This window comes from Lampris incognitus, chromosome 2, assembly GCF_029633865.1.
Source record: "Lampris incognitus isolate fLamInc1 chromosome 2, fLamInc1.hap2, whole genome shotgun sequence".
NCBI lineage: Eukaryota > Metazoa > Chordata > Actinopteri > Lampriformes > Lampridae > Lampris > Lampris incognitus.
In genome coordinates, this window is record NC_079212.1 from 95,796,247 (window position 1) to 95,815,910 (window position 19,664).

Here is a 19,664-nt window from a genome sequence, read left to right on the forward strand (position 1 = left end):
CAGGTTTTCTTTTAGTGCTGCATTGTATATTGCTGGATTTTCACAGTACCCTTAGGCTAGACGGGTCCACGTCCAGGTTTCACCTTTAAAAGAAAATGCAAACCTGTATTGGGAATCTTTATGCACTGGAATGCTAAAAAATGCATTTGCTAGATCTATAACAAAGAACCATTTACTTGTCAGTGGAACTTGTGAAAAGATTGGCCTAACCACGTTACATCCGGTTCCCAGCTGACAATTTGTTTGACTGTTGCCCTGCCTGCTTTTAACTTTAATAACTAACAGCTTCTAACAACTCCTTGGGACCGTTAGATTATTTTAATTGATTTTATGGTTTGCCTCCATTATTATTTTATGGATTTTATTCGATCATCGGCTCCTGCGTTGACTTGATCGCACTGAAACCTCTGATTCTGTAGTGCTGAGGCTGTATGCGGCTTGTTTCTAGCTTGTGGCTAAGCTAACCAAACAGTTATGCCATCTTTGCCCTGTGAGGACTGTGTGCTACTAAAGAAAGCAAATAGAAAGATCACTGACCTTGAAGAGAATGTTCAACAACAACAACATCTTGGTTTTGTATAGTGCCTTTCAAGGAACCCAAGGACACTTTACACTAGATAAGAGAAAAAAAAGATTAAAACAAAGATCAAAAGATTACAGACCATAGGCCTTAGTAAAAAGGTAGGTTTTCAGTGGTCTTTTAACATTGTCCAAAGAAGCAGCATTGTGGATCTCTGCTGAAATCGAGTTCCAAAGGGTGGGGGCTGCCATACTAAAGGCGCTATCACACTAAAGCCTTTCTGATGAACTCCATAAGAAAGACTCCCTTTTTGACCAGCTTCATGGACATGGCTTCTGGGCAGTTCAAATGGATTTCCTCTCTTAGTGCAGCCATCCAGGACAGAGTTCTGTGGGACCCCTCCACTTGTCCACGACTCTCCTCCTGCATAAACACCTAACCAGTCATCCTGGGTGGAAGTGGTGGTCCGTGGTCGCAAGAGAGGCTTGGACGGGGGTGCCCCCCCCTCACCTAAGCCTCTCCAACTGCTATGCGACCCCGTCTGACAACACTCCAGTCCACTCAGCTGATGTTTCTTGCAGTTCCTGATCTGGACCCCTCTGCCTCTCGCTGATCTATTGCAATAGAATAAAACTAATGCCACTCTCTCTACCTAATCAGTCTTCCTTTGAACTGCTGGCCTGTAAGCTCTATGGACCTACAACCATCATTGCTGCTCTTTACAGACCACCTAAGGCATTGAATATTTATTTCACTGAAGTCTCGACAGTTTTAACCACCCTTAGTACAATGTCTCTGAATATAATCCTAATGGGGGGTTTAAATGTTCATTTTGATAACACTGACTATAGGGCTTGACCCAAATATTCGACTATCCGGATATTTGTTCACTGGGTAGGTATTCGGTTTTCAATTTTGGGATTCGGATATTCTGGTTTTTATATATATATAATTTCTAAATAGGTACTGTTCTGGCTATTAGCTTGTTCCTTCTTATTGCCTTTCCTTCTTCGGAATGACTGTGCACATTCTTGTGACTACCACCTTCTGTTGGTTGTTCTCCCTGCTGGGGAGAGGAAAAGAAAACCGATCCTTAAGGCATGTGTGCATCTTATGATGAGTGTTTGAGCTGTGTACATTTCAACACAGTAATGCTGCTCGCCCCATCCCATACATCCTTCACTATTGTCCACTCCTTATATATTTCCTTATATACTTAACAGCATCTCTCAGCATCCTTTGAATGAACTTTGCTTCCTCTGTATCACCTCCAAATCACCAATGCTCCTAAGTGAGGAAGGATTTGATATATCACATAAATAATGAAATTAATACTGACAATTAATTTCCTACTCTTTGCCTAAAGATCAGAGGTGATATTATTGAATTTCTAATTCCAACAACCATCGGTGGTTCAATTTGATAAGATTCACAACAAAGTATGTCCAAGTAGCATAGCGGTCTATTCTGTTGCCTACCAACGCAGGGATCGCCTGTTTGAATCCCCGTGTTACCTCCAGCTTGGTTGGGCATCCCTACAGACACAATTGGCTGTGTCTGCGGGTGGGAAGATGGATGTGGTTATGTGTCCTGGTCGCTGCACTAACGCCTCCTCTGGTCGGTCAGGGTGCCTGTTCAGGGGGGAGGGGGAACTGGGGGGAATAGCGTGATCCTCCCACGTGTTACGTCCCCCTGGCGAAACTCCTCACTGTCAGGTGAAAAGAAGTGGCTGATGACTCCAAATGTATTGGAGGAAGCATGTGGTAGTCTGCAGCCCTCCCCAGATCTGTAGAGGGGGTGGAGCCGCGACCGGGACGTCTCTGGAAAATAGGGTAATTGGCTAAGTGCACTTGGGGAGAAAAGGGTGGAAAATCCCCCACCCCAAAAAAAGATTCACTACAAAAACAACAACACAAATAATTAAATACCCTTCTTTTCTTTTTGATAGGTTGTTTACTTCACAGCCACTTTTCCCTATTTGATGTTGGTTGTTCTTTTGGTCCGAGGACTCACTTTACCTGGAGCGAAGGATGGCTTAGCTTTCTACCTGTATCCTGACCCTACAAGGTTGGTGGACCCTCAAGTAAGTAACCAAACACCAAGTCAAATTTTCAGTGTGAATATCTCAAAAATCTGTCCTCTCACTGACGTCCTTAATCAGATGGGCAGAGCACATAATTTTTACATTAATGGGGCAGATTATGCAACTTTTGGCTGTCCACATTCTTTTTTTTTTAATATACATTTTCATACGTTTTTTTTTTTTTTTACATTCAAACATCAATGCTATTACATCTGCCTTATAGGTATGGATGGATGCAGGTGCACAGGTGCTGTTCTCTTTTGGCATTTGTCAGGGGAGTTTGACTGCTTTAGGAAGCTACAATCAGTATAACAATGATTGCTATAAGTAAGTTGTACCTGTTTGCTATTTTTGATTTTTAATTTCAAGTTTGCACATATTCACAGAAAAAAAAGGCCCTAAATAATATTTAGAACCAGTTTGGTTTTTCGTTAGTATGGTTATAACTTGAGTAAGTTCTTTGTTTAATGTTTAGGTTTCTAGCTAGATGGCAAGGTAGATGGATGGATGGTTGGTTTTAGTTTACTCCCTCGTTCATGATCTTGGACAAAAGAATCTCTTTCATGCAGCAGTGTTGGTTTCTGGAAAAGCAATTGGCATTGCTATGGTGTTCGACCCTATTTGCTGTGTGCATGTGTGTATATTTGGTGACTCCACTTTATGTTGTTCTCCATTCTCAGGTCATCGTACAATAGATAGATGGGTAGATAGACGGCTAGATTACTTTTTCTATCTTTATCTCTGGTGCACTATGCTTTGAGAGTCAAACCTTATCTGTCATTATATATTCCTGCAAGAGAATTTGGTTTCAGGCAAAGAAAGTCAGTTACAGACAGCTACCTAACCAAATCTGGAAGTCCTGAAAAGACACTGATCTGATCTCTTCCTCTTGTTTTTTTTGTTTGTTTTTTTTCAGGGACACTTTTGTTCTGTGTTTGGTGAATGGTGGGTCAAGCATTGTTGCAGGGTTTGCTATATTTTCTGTGTTGGGCTTTATGTCCTATGAACAGGGCCTACCAATATCTGAAGTGGCTGCTTCTGGTGAGAGCATCATCATATTACCCATGCTATCTTACGCTGCATGCCAACATGCTACGAGGAATATATCTGTGGAAACTAAGGGATTGCTTGTTTATAAAAACACAGGTCCAGGCTTGGCATTTATTGCCTACCCCCGGGCAGTAGCTATGATGCCTTTTCCTCAGTTATGGTCTGTATGCTTCTTCATCATGGTCATTTTGCTGGGTGCAGACACACAGGTAAGGTTAAAATACTTCACCTTAACCAGTCCATCTTAAAATTAGTTGAATATTAATCATTCTTTTCACATATTTTAGTGAGTCATTTTGGATGTCAAACATTGCTGAATATGAAGTTGATATGTGTTAGCTTACGCATTGATGTGTGCCACTAACAGTTTGTGAGTCTGGAGTGCCTGATGACATCCGTCACAGATATGTTCCCCACAGTTTTTCGAAGAGGTTACCGCCGAGAGTTGCTGCTGCTCTGTCTCTGCTCCGTTTGCTTTTTTTTGGGCCTCCTCCTTGTCACAGAGGTGAAATCTCTATTTTTGTCCCCATCATCATCTTTCACAGATTAATGGTCTGAACAGAATAACTGAAAGTCATAATGTCCAAAAATGTTCTTTTAAATTTGGCCCAGTGGAGTCTAGTTATTTTGAAGTTACCGTTTTTATAGCATTGAGAAACACATTCACCTTCAAAAATGAAACAAGATCTGATTTGCACAAAGATGTTGTTTATATTACAAAATATGTCACCCGTCTCTCCTCTTGCAGGGAGGGTTGTATTTTCTTCAACTTTTTGACCATTACGTATGTAGCGGCAACAATCTTCTCCTTCTTTCAGTCTGCCAGTCAATAGCAATTGGCTGGATCTATGGTAAGTTCTTTTGATTTTATAGGATAACTTCACACTATGGTAAACATCTACTACTTTCGGCTGCTCCCGTTAGGGGTCGCCACAGCGGATCATCCCTTTCCATTTCTTCCTGTCTTCCGCGTCTTCCTCTGTCACACCAGCCACCTGCATGTCTTCCCTCACTACATCCATAAACCTCCTCTTTGGCCTTCCTCTTCTCCTCTTCCCTGGCAGCTCCATATTCAGCATCCTTCTCCCAATATACTCAGCATCTCTCCTCCACACATGTCCAAGCCATCTCAATCTTGCCTCTCTTGCTTTGTCTCCAAACCGTCCAACCTGAGCTGTCCCTCTAATATAATCGTTCCTAATCCTGTCCTTCTTCGTTACTCCCAGTGAAAATCTTAGCATCTTCAACTCTGCCACCTCCAGCTCCGCCTCCTGTCTTTTCGTCAGTGCCACTGTCTCCAAACCATATAACATAGCTGGTCTCACAACCATCTTGTAAACTTTCCCTTTAACTCTTGCTGATACCCTTCTGTCGCAAATCACTCCTGACACTCTTCTCCACCCACTCCAACCTGCCTGCACTCTCTTTTTCACCTCTCTACTGCACTCCCCGTTACTTTGGACAGTTGACCCCAAGTATTTAAACTCAGATGTCTTTGTCACCTCCACTCCTTGCATCCTGACCATTCCACTGTCCTCTCTCTCATTCACGCATAGGTATTCCGTCTTGCTCCTACTGACTTTCATTCCTCTTCTCTCCAGTGCATACCTCCACCTCTCCAGGCTCTCCTCAACCTGCACCCTACTCTCGCTACAGATCACAATGTCATCCGCGAACATCATCGTCCATGGAGACTCCTGCCTGATCTTGTCCGTCAACCTGTCCATCACCATTGCAAACAAGAAAGGGCTAAGAGCCGATCCTTGATGTAATCCCACCTCCACCTTGAACCCATCTGTCATTCCAACCGCACACCTCACCATTGTCACACTTCCCTCATACGTATCCTGCACCACTCCTACATACTTCTCTGCAACTCCTGACTTCCTCATACAATACCACACCTCCTCTCTCGGCACTCTGTCATAAGCTTTCTCTAAATCTACAAAGACACAATGCAACTCTTTCTGGCCTTCTCTATACTTCTCAATCAACATTCTCAAAGCAAACATCGCATCTGTGGTGCTCTTTCGTGGCATGAAACCATACTGCTGCTCGCTGATCGTCACCTCTCCTCTTAAGCTAGCTTCTATTACTCTTTCCCAAATCTTCATGCTGTGGCTGATCAACTTTATACCTCTGTAGTTGTTACAGTTCTGCACATCGCCCTTGTTCTTGAAAATCGGTACCAGTATGCTTCTTCTCCACTCCTCAGGCATCCTCTCACTTTCCAGGATTGTGTTAAACAATCTAGTTAAAAACTCCACTGCCATCTCTCCTAAACATCTCCATGCCTCCACAGGTATGTCATCAGGACCAACTGCCTTTCCACTCTTCATCCTCTTCATAGCTGCCCTCACTTCCTCCTTGCTAATCCGCTGAACTTCCTGATTCACTATCCCTACATCATCCAACCTTCTCTCTCTCTCATTTTCTTCATTCATCAGCCCCTCAAAGTATTCCTTCCACCTTCTTAGCACACTCTCCTCGCTTGTCAGCACATTTCCATCTCTATCCTTGATCGCCCTAACTTGCTGCACATCCTTTGCAGCTTGGTCCCTCTGTCTAGCCAATCGGTACAAGTCCTTTTCTCCTTCCTTAGTGTCTAATCTGTCATACAACTCACCATACGCCTTTTCCTTTGCCTTTGCCACCTCTCTCTTTGCTTTACGCTGCATCTCCTTGTACTCCTGTCTACTTTCTTCATCTCTCTTACTATCCCACTTCTTCTTTGCCAACCTTTTCCTCTGTATAATTTGCTGTACTTCCTCATTCCACCACCAAGTCTCCTTGTCTTCCTTCCTCTGTCCTGATGACACACCAAGTACCTTCCTAGCTGTCTCCCTCACTATTTCTGCAGTGGTTTTCCAGCCATCTGGCAACTCTTCACTACCACCCAGTGCCTGTCTTAACTCCTGCCTGAACTCCACACAACAGTCTTCCTTCTTCAACTTCCACCATTTGATCTTCGGCTGTGTCTTCACTCGCTTCCTCTTCTTGGTCTCTAAAGTCATCCTACAGACCACCATCCGATGCTGCCTAGCTACGTTCTCCCCTGTCACCACCTTGCAGTCTCCAATCCCTTTTAGATGGCGCCTTCTACATAAGATATAGTCCACCTGTGTGCACTTTCCTCCACTCTTGTACGTCACCCTGTGTTCCTCCCTCTTCTTGAAATATGTATTCACCACAGCCATTTCCATCCTTTTCGCAAAATCCACCACCATCTGTCCTTCCACATTTCTCTTCTTGACTCCATACCTTCCCATCACCTCCTCATCACCTCTGTTCCCTTCACCAACATGTCCATTGAAGTCGGCTCCAATCACCACTCTCTCCTCCTTGGGTACCCTCTCCACCATGTCGTCCAACTCATTCCAGAATTCTTCTTTTTCATCCATCTCACACCCAACTTGCGGGGCATATGCGCTGATAACATTCAGCAATAAACCTTCAATTTCCAGCTTCATACTCATCACTCTGTCTGACACTCTCTTCACCTCCAGCACGCTCTTGACATACTCTTCCTTCAGAATTACCCCTACCCCTTTACTCCTCCCATTCACACCATGGTAGAGTTTGAAGCCACCTCCGATACTCCTGGCCTTACTCCCCTTCCACCTGGTCTCTTGCACACACAGTATGCCTACCTTTCTTCTTTCCATCATGTCAGCCAGCTCTCTCCCTTTACCAGTCATAGTGCCAACATTCAAAGTTCCAACTCTCACCTCCACATGCCTACCCTTCCTCCTCTCTAGCTGCCTCTGGACATGCTTTCCCCCTCTCCTTCTCCTTCGCCCAACAGTAGCATAGTTTCCACCGACACCCTGCTGGTTATCAGTACCGGTGGCGGTCGTTGTTAACCCGGGCCTCGACCGATCCGGTATGTAAGTCTTATTTATGATCCGCATATTTGATTTGGCAAAGATTTTACGCCGGATGCCCTTCCTGACGCAACCCTCCCCATTTGTCCGGGCTTGGGACCGGCACTAAGGATGCACTGGCTTGTGCATCCTCAGCGGCTGGGTTACATTATGGTAAACATAATAAACAATATTAAGTTACTATGATATTACTTAGTTCTCTTCAATTTCTGTTTGGTTTTTAAAATGATATATAAATGTGTATGGGATAAAAGGCATTATGGGGTATAACATAAATCATAAGCATTGTGTCATGCTTTTCTATTTTTAGTGCCACAACATTTTTCTCCCAAAATTTTGTTGAAATGGACACAGCCTGGCAACCTAATTGAAAGTAAAGTTTAATGAAAAAATATTGATTTAACCAGAGAATTATTATTATTATCATCGTCATCGTAGTCATAATCACCATATAATAATAATAATTATAACCATTTTGCATATAAATATATGTAAAATCTATCTATCAAAGCTACATGTGATCATTTTTTATGGTAAGATAAGATATTAACTTTTAATTGTTATTCATGTTTTAATTGGGCTGTATGAAATGCAGTGACACATTCAGCTTAACTTGAGAACTTGCTATTGCCTATTCTAATTGCTTGTGAACTGGTAAATACACTAGTGGGAAATGCTAGTGCTGGGCAGAATGGTACATTTTATGCATACCGTCCTGTTACCCTTGGAAAGCAGTGGTGTGTTCAGACTTTTTTGGCTAGGGTGGCTCAAGTGGGGCACTGACTTATGCAGGAGGGGCATGAAGTACGAACATGTGTGCACGCGCGCGTGCACACACACACACACACACACACACACACACACACACACACACACACACACACACACACACACACACACACACACTTGCTTGCTGGTAGTCCATCGAGTCCGATGATGACATCCCTCCTCGTTAACGGCATGTTCTTTGATGACTGTCCAGTTCTTGATCCACAAGTCTTATTGCATGTTGGGCATATTAAGTCTGAGTTAGTGGGGGTAGGCATGGTTGTGTGTCTCCTTAAGTATTTTCTGTTGTTTTTTCAAATTCCTATCAATTTCCAGCTGTTCTATACTGTGATGTTCAGTATTAGGGGAATACACCTTTAAGGACACAGGGAATTATGGGATAGAAAACAGAGCAGCCGCGGGAAGGTAGACGGGGGTCGGTCGGATAATGTGCACGTTATGCATGGAGTTAAATAAACATGCCGAAGTTCCACGGCTAATTCAGAAACAGTGTTATCATCTGTGAGAGTGAAAAGTAGGTCATTACATATACCTCTGTGGCAGATCTCCCGCCAGGTGAAACAGTTGATGGCAGCTTGCTCCAGTCTCAAGGGGTTGATACAACACTTCTTCAGAGATGTTTTTAGCTGGTCTTTGCATTGCTTCTTCTGACTACCTACGGACTGGCGGCCCAGATGAGGCTGTCCATACAGGGCTTGATGTGGCAGACAGTCTTGAGGCATCCTGATGACATGCCCAAGCCAGCGCAGTTGGTGTTCAGTGACCATGGCTTCTATGCTCTTGCAGTTTGTTCTAGCAAGAATTTCAGCATGAGGAACACGGTCACGCCATGTGATCCCCATGATTCGCTGCAGACACCTTATGTGGAACTGCTCCAGCAACCTTAGGTGGCGGCTGTACGTGACCCAGGCTTCACAGCTGTATAGGAGAGTTGTTATGCAGACGGCTTTGTGAATGGCAATTTTGGTGTGCAGGTGTAGGTGTTTTTTTTGGAAGACCTTATGTCGCAGTTTGCCAAAGGCTATGGAGGGCTTGTTTGATTCTATTATGAGTTTCATGATCAGTGTTGCAGCCCTCAGAAAGGATGCTGCCCAGATATTTGAAAGATGGAGCGACTGAGAGTGGTTGGTGTTCTATAGTGAAGACAGGCATAGTGGGTGGGGGGCTGGACCTCCATTGGCACACACACACACACACACACACACACACACACACACACACACACACACACACATGCATGCACACACACACACACACACACACACACACACACACACATACCCTGATGTGCAGGTGAAGCTGAAGGGCCTTCATCACCAGTATCCTTGTCTGAATCTACAAAAACACACAAGTTGTCATCAGAATGATAATAAAATCAGTCTTTTTCTAAGTAGGCTAACTGGTATATTACCCAGCCCAGATGACAAAAAGGAAATAATGACTGTTGCACCTCTACACATACAATTGACAAGTTTCAACTTTAGTTTCAATGTCTGACAATTAATCACAATGTCTTTGGTATTATCGAGGCAAGTGCTCACTAAAAAAAAACCTGGAACTATCAGGATTTTACATACCCATGTGTACAGCTGAAGCTGGAGGCTCCTACTATACATCCCTACCACTGTCAAGCTGGCTCTCATCCTCTGACTGACTAGCTCTGCTGGCTGCTCTGTCCTGCTCCGCTGTTTTGGATTTCCATCTTTTGACGAAATCCTGAATGTTCTGATTTCTTTTCATACTGTAATAGTCGTATGACACTTGTCACTTTATATCTTGCACAGCACATTTCATTATGTCTGCATGAATGAATGCGACATGCAAAACTTACTCAGGCCTACAGTTACACAAGACAGATTTACATAGCTAGCGTTAGCATCGGTGACAATATCCAAGCAATGATGACAGGTTTGCTAGCAAGCTGAGATGATGACAGACCTGCACCACATTATCATGAAAATCAAAAAAGATGGGGGAAACTTTTTAGCTTACTACAGCTAAAAATTCTTAACTGCTGGCACAGTATGCGTATCAAAAAGTCTACTCACATCTTTCATGAGCAACAAGTAGCGAGACAAGACCAGCGTAATCCATGTAGCCCAGAATCCCTGCAGACTTCTTGAGGTGTGATTGACTGCTCCACTTCAAAACTTCAAATCAAAACAAGATCTTATTCTTATTCTTCTCTGGGGTTTTGGCAGTCTAGACACTACTCTGCCGCAGTACTGCCTCACAGCTTTTAAGACGGGATTGCGCCCGTAAATTAAAGTTTAGATTACTTTTCAAACAGTTCAAACTAAGTCCTGACTCTTGATTGGCTATCTGCCAATCATAGTTTAGGATAATGGGGCGGCACCTGGGGTGGCCTGTGCCACCCCTGGGCACTCCCTGGACACACCCCTGCTTAGGAGAGGCCAGAGCTCTGGTGGACAATAATGCCAGTTTGTCTGGTAATTTAAAATGTCATGTTCTTTTGTAAATGTATTTTATAAACAGCACATTATTTAAAAGAGTATGACAATTTTGCTCATTTCTGTGGATTAACCATGCATGCTTTTTGTCTGACATCATAAGTGCAACTGCATTATTAAACAGCAGTTGAGAATTCTGACCAGGGTGCTACTTTTGTGGCAAGTTATCACATGCAGTATTAACAATATGTTAAAACAGACTAGACGTTTATATAAAAAATAGCAAAGAACAAAACATTGTGGAATCACAGAGTGTGAAAACTGAGGGTGAAATTAGAAAAACAGAATAAAATGTCATATTACATTACATCTGCCACAGTTAGTTTAGAAAAGCACTATAAACCCTCCAAGTTTGTCAACATAGTGGTAAAAACCGTTTCCCCTTTAATCTTAACCCGAGACTGTGAAACATCAGGAAATGCCCTACAAGAGGCTATTTGGCTGCGCTTTTTCTGTGGGAAGTTAAGATGCATGTGACATGGCTTGTGGCCAGAACTAACCATGCTTTATAGAAGTAAAAGCTGGAGATGAGGAAGAGACTTTTAAATAAGGACAGTTGCTGAAGTCAAGAGCAGAGCAGATAAAGGCACTATTGAGTCTTTCTAGAACATCAGATTATTAATAGCGTTGGATTATTAACAACCGTTCGATTTTTTACTACAAACGTTTTTGCAGAAAACTAAACTGCACAGCTCCCCATAACCTCCTAATCAAAGTTTGGGTCACCATTAAAACGTGTTGCCAAATTTCTGTTTTACGTTGACTGAAAGCAAGCCCGGTTTATTGTTTGTCATGACGTTCATATCCTGGAGATCATAATGGTCTCTGCTGTCTCTGTAAGCTGTAGGACGTTTTTGTGCTATCCAGCAAAATGTGTTGGCAAGGAATTTTTTTGTGGCCATGCTATTCCAGTTAATGGGTCCTCGTAAGCGACATAATTGTGCTTTGTCTGCATCATGAAAGGGTGCATTATTTATGAATAATGTGAACGAATGGTAGCGGTGAATAGAACATAAAGAGGGGGCAAAAATTTAACAGAAGAGCTGATGAAGTTCTCTATGATCACTGAATGATCTTTGTGATGAATTTGAAATGAACCAAAACGCTGTGTGCTGTGATTCCAATAAAAGACAAGTTGACTCCAATTGCTCTGCTGTCTGGGATGGTACACTAAAAGATAAGAGGAATGAAACACAGGTTTCATTTTCCTTTATCAGACATTAAACAACCATCATGAATTATGCTTCAGTAAAAGGCAGCTTTTTGTCATGTGCCGCGGCAGAGAACATGAATAGTTGAAAAAGCAAATGCAAACGAAGACAGTAGTACAAAATGTATTAATAAAAGACAGGAAAAATGCACACTGCATGGCTTGACTCTAACCATGATATCCAAGACACTGGCTGTGGAGTTTTCTTCTTTGTGAACCTGATCATTTGGTGCTTTTTGCACACATTTTTTCCCCCCACAAACACACAGCATATCCCAATTCCCTCCTTTACTAGCCCACTCAGATATTATTAGGAATGTAGACTTTTGTTGAGATATTCATGGATTCTTATACCTTGTGTTTATATCTCTAATGTCATTCATATCAAGCATTCTATCAAGCCAAATTCGACTTTGTGCAGGCTTCCTTGGTTAAAGACTTCAAAACATTTTTTTACTTTGACAAGGGCAAACTATGCGCTTTGAACTCTACAAACAAGACCATGCCAAATACATTGCTCAACGATGTTGGTATGATTTATCATAAGATAAAGTTTGAGTTAAAAAAAAAGAAAGTCCTCTTAGATCGTTAGATAATGGAAGTTTGGAGATGGGGGTTAGCTCTGAATCTATTTATTTTTTTAATGTTTTCCCCCTTTTTCTCCCCAATTGTAACAGGCCAATTACCCCACTCTTCCGAGCCGTCCTGATCTCTGCTCCACCCCCTCTGCCGATCCAGGGAGGGCTGGAGACTACCACATGCCTCCTCCGATACATGTGGAGTCGCCAGCTGCTTCTTTTCACCTGACAGTGAGGAGTTTCGCCAGGGGGACATAGCGTGTGGGAGGATCACACTATTCTCCCCACTTTCCCCTCCCCCTGAACAGGTGCTCCGACCGACCAGAGGAGGCGCTAGTGCAGTGACCAGGACACATACCCACATCCAGCTTCTCACCCGCAGACACGGCCAATTGTGTCTGTAGGGACGCCCGACCAAGCTGGAGGTAACAGGGATTCAAACCGGCGATCCCCATGTTGGTAGGCAACGGAATAGACAGCCACACCACCTGGATGCCTGGGTTAGGTCTCTTGAGGATGAGGATTAGGTGTGTAGCTGCTAGGATCAAAGAGAATGTTTTAAAGAGGGCTTGAAAAGGGCTTTACCATGTGAAATGAGCATATTGAATGCTGACCCTTCTCGCTGTCATTGTCTCATTGTTAGTTTACACTTGACATCCTTATAGAACTTGACCAGCCATGCACTTCAAAATCTTTTCAAAATCTTATACTCTAGATTTTTTTTTTCTTATTGGACAGCAACATTGAGAGGCAGACAGGAAATGGGTAGAGAGGAGTAAGACATGCAACAAAGGTCTCCGGCTGAAATAGAACTGGCGACTGTTGCCACCATGTGGTATGCGCGTAACCATTCAGTTACAGAGGTGCCTCGTGCCCCAGATTTCTTGTGAGTGAGTTTCCAGATACTCATTCTTTAATCTGAAAGCTGTGTTCTCTTTTCTACACCCTTTCAGTTCATTCTGTCACTCATATTAAAGAGTTTCTCATTGGAGTTTGATGGATGGTAGAGTTTTGGGGAGGAGTGTTTGCTCTCATGGGCCCCTAGTCTTTGTGATTCTATACATGTTACTGTCTGGATGAAATAAATGCATGTATTAGAGTCTCTGTGTCAGAAATGGAGAGGGAAGACTGAATTTTAGCTATGTTACATAAGTGAAAAAAGGCAGTCTTGGTGATTTCTTTAATGTGCTTATCAAAGGAATGGCTGGGATCAAACATAACACTAAGATTTTTGGCTGCCATACTTAGTGATATCACAGAGTTGTTGAGCATTACTGTTACTTGATCAAACTGGTGTATGTCTAGCAGGGCCAAGGACCAGCATCTCAGTTTTGTCTGAATTTAAAAGCAAGAAATTTAGTGACATCCAATTTGTCCCAGCAGCCAAGCAGGCCTCTAAATTAGTCATTTGAATAAGATCATCAGCCCTTATAGGCACATACAATTGAGTGTCATCCGCATAGCAATGGAAATTTATTCCATGACCACATATAATTTGGCCAAGAAATTAAATATAAAGAGAGAAAAGTAGAGAGCCAAGAACCGAGCCCTGAGGTATGCCATATTTAACGTCTAAGAATTTTTATATAATATTATTACAGCAGACAGATTGTGTTCTTCCAGATAAAAAGGACTTAAAGTAAGAGAGAGCTAAGCCAGAGACACAAAAAATACAATTTATTGTTTCTAATAGTATACAGGGATCAGTGGTGTCAAAGGCTGCACTAAGGTCCAGTAGTAGAAGCACAGAGGTTGAATCAGAGTCCATAGCAAGTAGAAGATCGTTCACCACTCTGGTCAGAGCAGTTTCAGTGGAGTGAAAGGCCCTGAAAGCTGATTAAAAAGGTTCATATAGATACATTTCGTCGATATGGGTTGAAAGCTGTTGATACACAACTCTGTAGTGCTCTAGAAAAGAATGGAAGATTAGAGACTGGTGGATAGTTATTAAGAGACCCTGGATTGAGGTGTGATTTCATTTAAGTAGAGGTATGACCACAGCTGTCTGCCCACAGCAGTCATTCTTCTTGGAGAGCTAGAAAAAAAGGCTGAAAACCACTGTCATCAGAATTAAGGCAACACTTAAGGTTATTGATGAGTGTGCAGCTAGTGTAGCTTCTCTGGTATACCAATTGGGAGGGGAAGTGTTTGCGCCTGCTGCCTAATTGTAATGTCTGGTTTATCTGGTCCAGGCTACTGGATTGAAAGATTTTCACCATATGATGATCTCCTGTCAGAAGAATTGTCGTAAATGGTGTTAGCTGGTGGTGACTCTGAAACATTGGATGCCATTGAATTTTTCAAACAAAGGCTACCTTGTAAGTCCTTAGAGCAGAGTTGAGCTGCCAAATTTACTATTGCCATTAACAAAAGCTGACAAATTTACTATTCATGATAACTATTGGTGGTTGTTCTGTTGCAGATCATACAGAGGGTCTAATTCTAGGAGCAGTCCATTCAGTGCTTGTGAAAGTTAATTTCTACACTACTCATTGGACTAATTCTTTTTGTTTTTTAATTTACCCATTGGTTTATTGACTGTGAGAAACCCTTATGGACATGCACCAGCTATTGTTACTTTTCAGATTGCACTTTTCATATAGAAAATGAAAAGAAGCACAGCAGTATGGTACAGAATTTGCTCCCATATGAAATGCAGTTGGCATGATCACACATGTTGAAATGCAGTGCGCACACACAGTTGTTTTCCAACATATGTCTGGCTGGCAATGGATGTTGGCTGCAGCCAATATGGCAGACCATGTGAGGCACCATGACACCTCAGCCGTAGGGGATTGCAGGGCTTTGTAAGAGAAAACAGACTCTTGTAGGAACGGATTTTTTTCAGACAACATATTTTTAGTTAAGTAGGTTTACAATGGTATACTACATAAGGAATATGTTGATATATAAAGTTAGATGAACATAAATAAAGAGGAAGGAACATGCCGTTTGATAGATGCTATTGTGGGGGATGGCAGAAAGGAGACAAGACCACTTCTCCTTTTGACCACACAGCCATGGGGTTGTTTATTTTCTCCACCAACTTAAAGTATATCGTTCACTATTAATAAACTCAGGCTGCTTGACATGCTAGCTCACACACACCAATCTTCCTCAACCTTGCGTCTACCCACAATCCCCTCTTCTCTGCTAACCCCTGAACCCACCATCTTAAAGGGACAGTCACATGGTGAATGTCTAACCTGCTTAAAATAGGTCACTGCACCCCCCCCCCCCAGAATTCACCATGACAAAAAGAAAAAAAAATCAACATGGCAGGAGACGAATAATGTGGCCAAAATGGCTCCTCTTGAAGGGTGTAGGGGCAGGGAGGAGTCCACGCCAAGGGGGCTGGGCCAGTTGAACTGGCCTGTCCAAGTCCAGGTGAGCCGGCTTGAGATGGTCCACCGAAATCTGCTCCGGCTTACCGCCCACATCCATCACAAAGTTGTTAGCCCCCACTGCCAGGACATGGAAGGGGCTGTCGTAGGGGGGCCGCAGGGGGGTATGGTGGGCATCGTGCCAGATAAAGATGTACCCGGCCGACTGCAGGTCCTTTGGGACGTAAGATCAAGAGAGAGGCCATGCTGTGAAGTTGGGACTGGAGTGAAAATGCCTGCGCCATCCTGGAACACAGCCTGTTGATGGTCAGCAGACCAGGGTGCCACGCCGTCCAGGAGAAGTTCCCCTGGGACCCACAGGCGCTGGCTGTAAACCAGCTCGACCGAAGGGGACTGAAGGTCTTCCTTAGGGGCGGACCACAGGCCAAGCATGACCCACGGGAGCCGGTCGACCCAGCTGCTGTCTGTGAGGTTGGCCCGGAGATCGGCCTCCATAGAATGGTGAAACCACTCTGCCCTGAGGGTTGTAAGCCGTGGTGCGGTGGAGCGTCACCCCCAGACCTTCAGCGACTGCAGTCCAGAGCTTGGACGTGAACTGTGGGCCCCAGTCAGAAGTAAGGTCAGACGGCATGCCAAACTGGGCCACCCAGGACCCGATGAACGCCCGGGCCACCTCGGCGGATGTGGTGGATGACAGCGGAATAGCCTCCAGCCACCTGGTGGTCCTGTCCACCATGGTGAGGAGGTGGGTGAAACCACGGGAGGAGGGAAGGGTTCCCACTGGGTCCACATTGAATTGGTCGAAACACCTCCCAGGAACCAGGAATGGTGCCAGGGGGGCCTTGGTGTGGCAGTGAACCTTGGAGCACTGACACTCCATGCAGGTGCTTGCCTTGTCCTTGACATCCTTCCTGAGGCCGTGCCACACGAACTTGGCCCCCCAACAACTTCGTTGATGCCTTCATGCCTGGGTGTGAAAGGCCATAGATGGCGTTAAAAACCCGCCGCCACCAGCCAGTGGCACATCCTGCGGATGGACTGGCACCTGGTGGTATCCGCGCATGAGGTCCACCTTGGAGAAGATGACCGCCCCCTGCCAAGTGGGTGGGAAAGTCCTGGCTGTGTGGGATGGGGTAGCGGTCTGGTGTCATGGCGTTGTTGAGGCGGCGGTAATCACCACATGGGCGCCAGCCGCCGTTAGCCTTCGTAACCATATGCAGGGGGCAGGCCCATAGGCTGTCGGAGCAGCGCATGATGCCGAGGCGCTCCATGTTGGCAAACTCCTCCCTGGGAATGGCAAGCTTGGCTGGGTTGAGGCGCCATGCGCAGGCATAGACTGGGGGGGGGGGCAGTGGTGGTGATGTAGTGTTCCACTCCATGCTTGGTGACTGCTGACGAGAAGATGGGCATTGTGAAGTCCAAAAACTCAGTGAGCAGATGCTGGAACTCATCCCCGGTGGCAAGCATATTGGACAGGCTGATGGGACTCGCCTCTCCAACATACATGGGTGGGAGCAGAAGGAGACAGCGTCAATCAAGCGGTGGTTTTTAACGTCCACCAACAGTCTATAAGCGCACAGGAAATCTTCGCCGAAAGAGGGTAATGGACACCTTCGCCATCACAAAGTCCCAGCCAAACCGCCAATCGCCAAAACCCATCTCCACATGGGAAAAAATAATTCAGTTCTTCAGGGCTAGTTGTACACGTAGATGTATACAAGTCTTGATTAAAAAAAAAAAATGTGAAAACGGTCTCTTCAGATGATGTACTTATTTTATCGTTTCTGATTACTGTAATAACATTATTTGCGTCCTGATGTTTGAGCTGTCTTGCTAATAATCTAAGTCTTTTCACCATTTTCATAAAAATTGGTTTTGACTCTAAATAATACATGTTCTGCCTTTTTATTGTACATTTCATGTTATTTAAATTTTAGTTTTGTAATGTCCGTAGACGCCTTGTCTTACTGACATAAGAATAATTCAAGAACGAGCCGACTTCGTAGGTTCTTAACTGTGTAGCTTTTACTAGCGTTCATCCGACATACAATCTTCATCACATGCGCTTCTAACTTCCTGTATACGTCACACGCACTGCACGTACACCCGTGAGTAGGTCAAGTTAAACACGTGACCTTTCATTCATTACATCTCCCCCTCTAAGATGATTTTCTAACCTGTATATCACCCCCCTTTTCACAAAAAAAATAAAAAATCCCCCACAGTACACAAGTCCATACGCCTCACAAATCCAGCCGGATTGCAGGCTTGCTCACCCTGCCAGAGCGAGTAACATATGGTGTGGAAGTTGGCATTTCTGCTGCTCGGGACTCATCCGTGTTTCCACTCTCCCCTGGAGTGACATGGTCAGGATCCCTGCTGACAAAGGTGAGTGTTTTAGGTGTGGCCAACAGGTGGCGCCTGTTCCTTCTGTAATGTTCACCTTGAGCTGTCTCCACTATGTAGGATCTGGGAGTGGAGCTCTGACTGTGAACAACTGCTGGCATTGTCCATGTTTTCTGTCCATCAAGTTTGGTGAGTACTGCGTCACCCGAGTTCAGTGGGCGCAGTGTCCGCACGCCGTTCCTGCGGTCGTAGTAGAAAGCCTGCCTCAATTTGGCTGCGGCGTCAGCGGTTTTGATCAGTTCCTCTTTAGGCCAGGCCGGTTTCAGGTTATGCTGCAATGTGGGTAAGGTGGTTCTGAGTCTCCTACCCATGAGCAATTCCGCTGGACTGGCTCCAGTGGAAGAAGAGGGTGTAGCTCTGTATGTCAACAGGGCGAGGAGAGGGTCTTCCTGCCTTAGTATGCTTTTGGCTATCTGAACAGCCCTCTCTGCCTGTCCATTACTCTGGGGGTAGTGTGGGCTTGAAGTCACATGGATGAAATCATAATCCTCACTGAACCTCCTCATCTCTTCTGAAACTAGCTGTGGCCCATTATCGCTAACTACAATTTCAGGGATACCAAAACGTGCAAATGTAGCCTTCAGCCTAGCTACAACCTGACTGCTAGTAGTTGTTGGTAGATTTAGGATCTCCAAAAACCTGGAATAATAGTCAGACACTATCAAGTAGTTTTGCTTTTTGTACTCACACAGGTCTATGCCAACTTTCTGCCATGGTCTGGATGGGAGCTCACTTGACATTAAAGGCTCTTTTCTCTGTGTGTTCTTGTGTTCTCTGCAGAATTGACATTGCTGTATCTTTGTTGTAATGTGCTCTGTCATTTTGGGCCACCACACTGACTGGCTAGCTCTCTCTCTGCACTTAGCTATCCCCTGGTGCCCGTCGTGTATTCTGTCTAAGATCACCTCCCTCATCTCTGTGGGAATGACGATACGACTGCCTCTGATGACTAAACCATCTACCTCAGATATCTCCCCTCTCACCTGATAAAAGTCTCTGACTGTCTCCGGCACTTTATCGACATACTCAGGCCAGCCGTGTCTGATGAAGCCCAACACTGTCTGGAGCTGCAGATCCCCATCCGTGCTCTGTTTTATCCCCTGCATCCTTTGAGGTGTGGCAGGCACCTGGCACACGATGGCATCAATGTGCGCTGCAACATCATCATGAGAAGCACCATCTCCGTAGCGCTGCTCTGGGCCTCTGGAGAGTGCATCAGCCACAGCTAAAGTTTTGCCTGGTGCGTATTCAGCCACTGCATTGAAACGCATCAGCCTCATTAACAGTCTCTGGCACCTAATGGGCACATTATCCAAGTCTTTGCTGTTC

General features: G+C 44.5%; 1 protein-coding gene across 1 annotated transcript in view; it reads left to right on the forward strand.

Moving 5' to 3' along the window:
* LOC130107437 (sodium- and chloride-dependent GABA transporter 2-like) overlaps nucleotides 1-19,664 on the forward strand; it is a 121,723-nt gene that overhangs the window by 70,098 nt on the left and 31,961 nt on the right. The window contains exons 8-13 of the mRNA XM_056274048.1: nucleotides 2,469-2,603; nucleotides 2,827-2,930; nucleotides 3,520-3,644; nucleotides 3,750-3,862; nucleotides 4,021-4,158; nucleotides 4,402-4,504. Coding sequence (XP_056130023.1) covers nucleotides 2,469-2,603; nucleotides 2,827-2,930; nucleotides 3,520-3,644; nucleotides 3,750-3,862; nucleotides 4,021-4,158; nucleotides 4,402-4,504 — 718 coding nt within the window. The remainder of the gene's footprint in view (nucleotides 1-2,468; nucleotides 2,604-2,826; nucleotides 2,931-3,519; nucleotides 3,645-3,749; nucleotides 3,863-4,020; nucleotides 4,159-4,401; nucleotides 4,505-19,664) is intronic.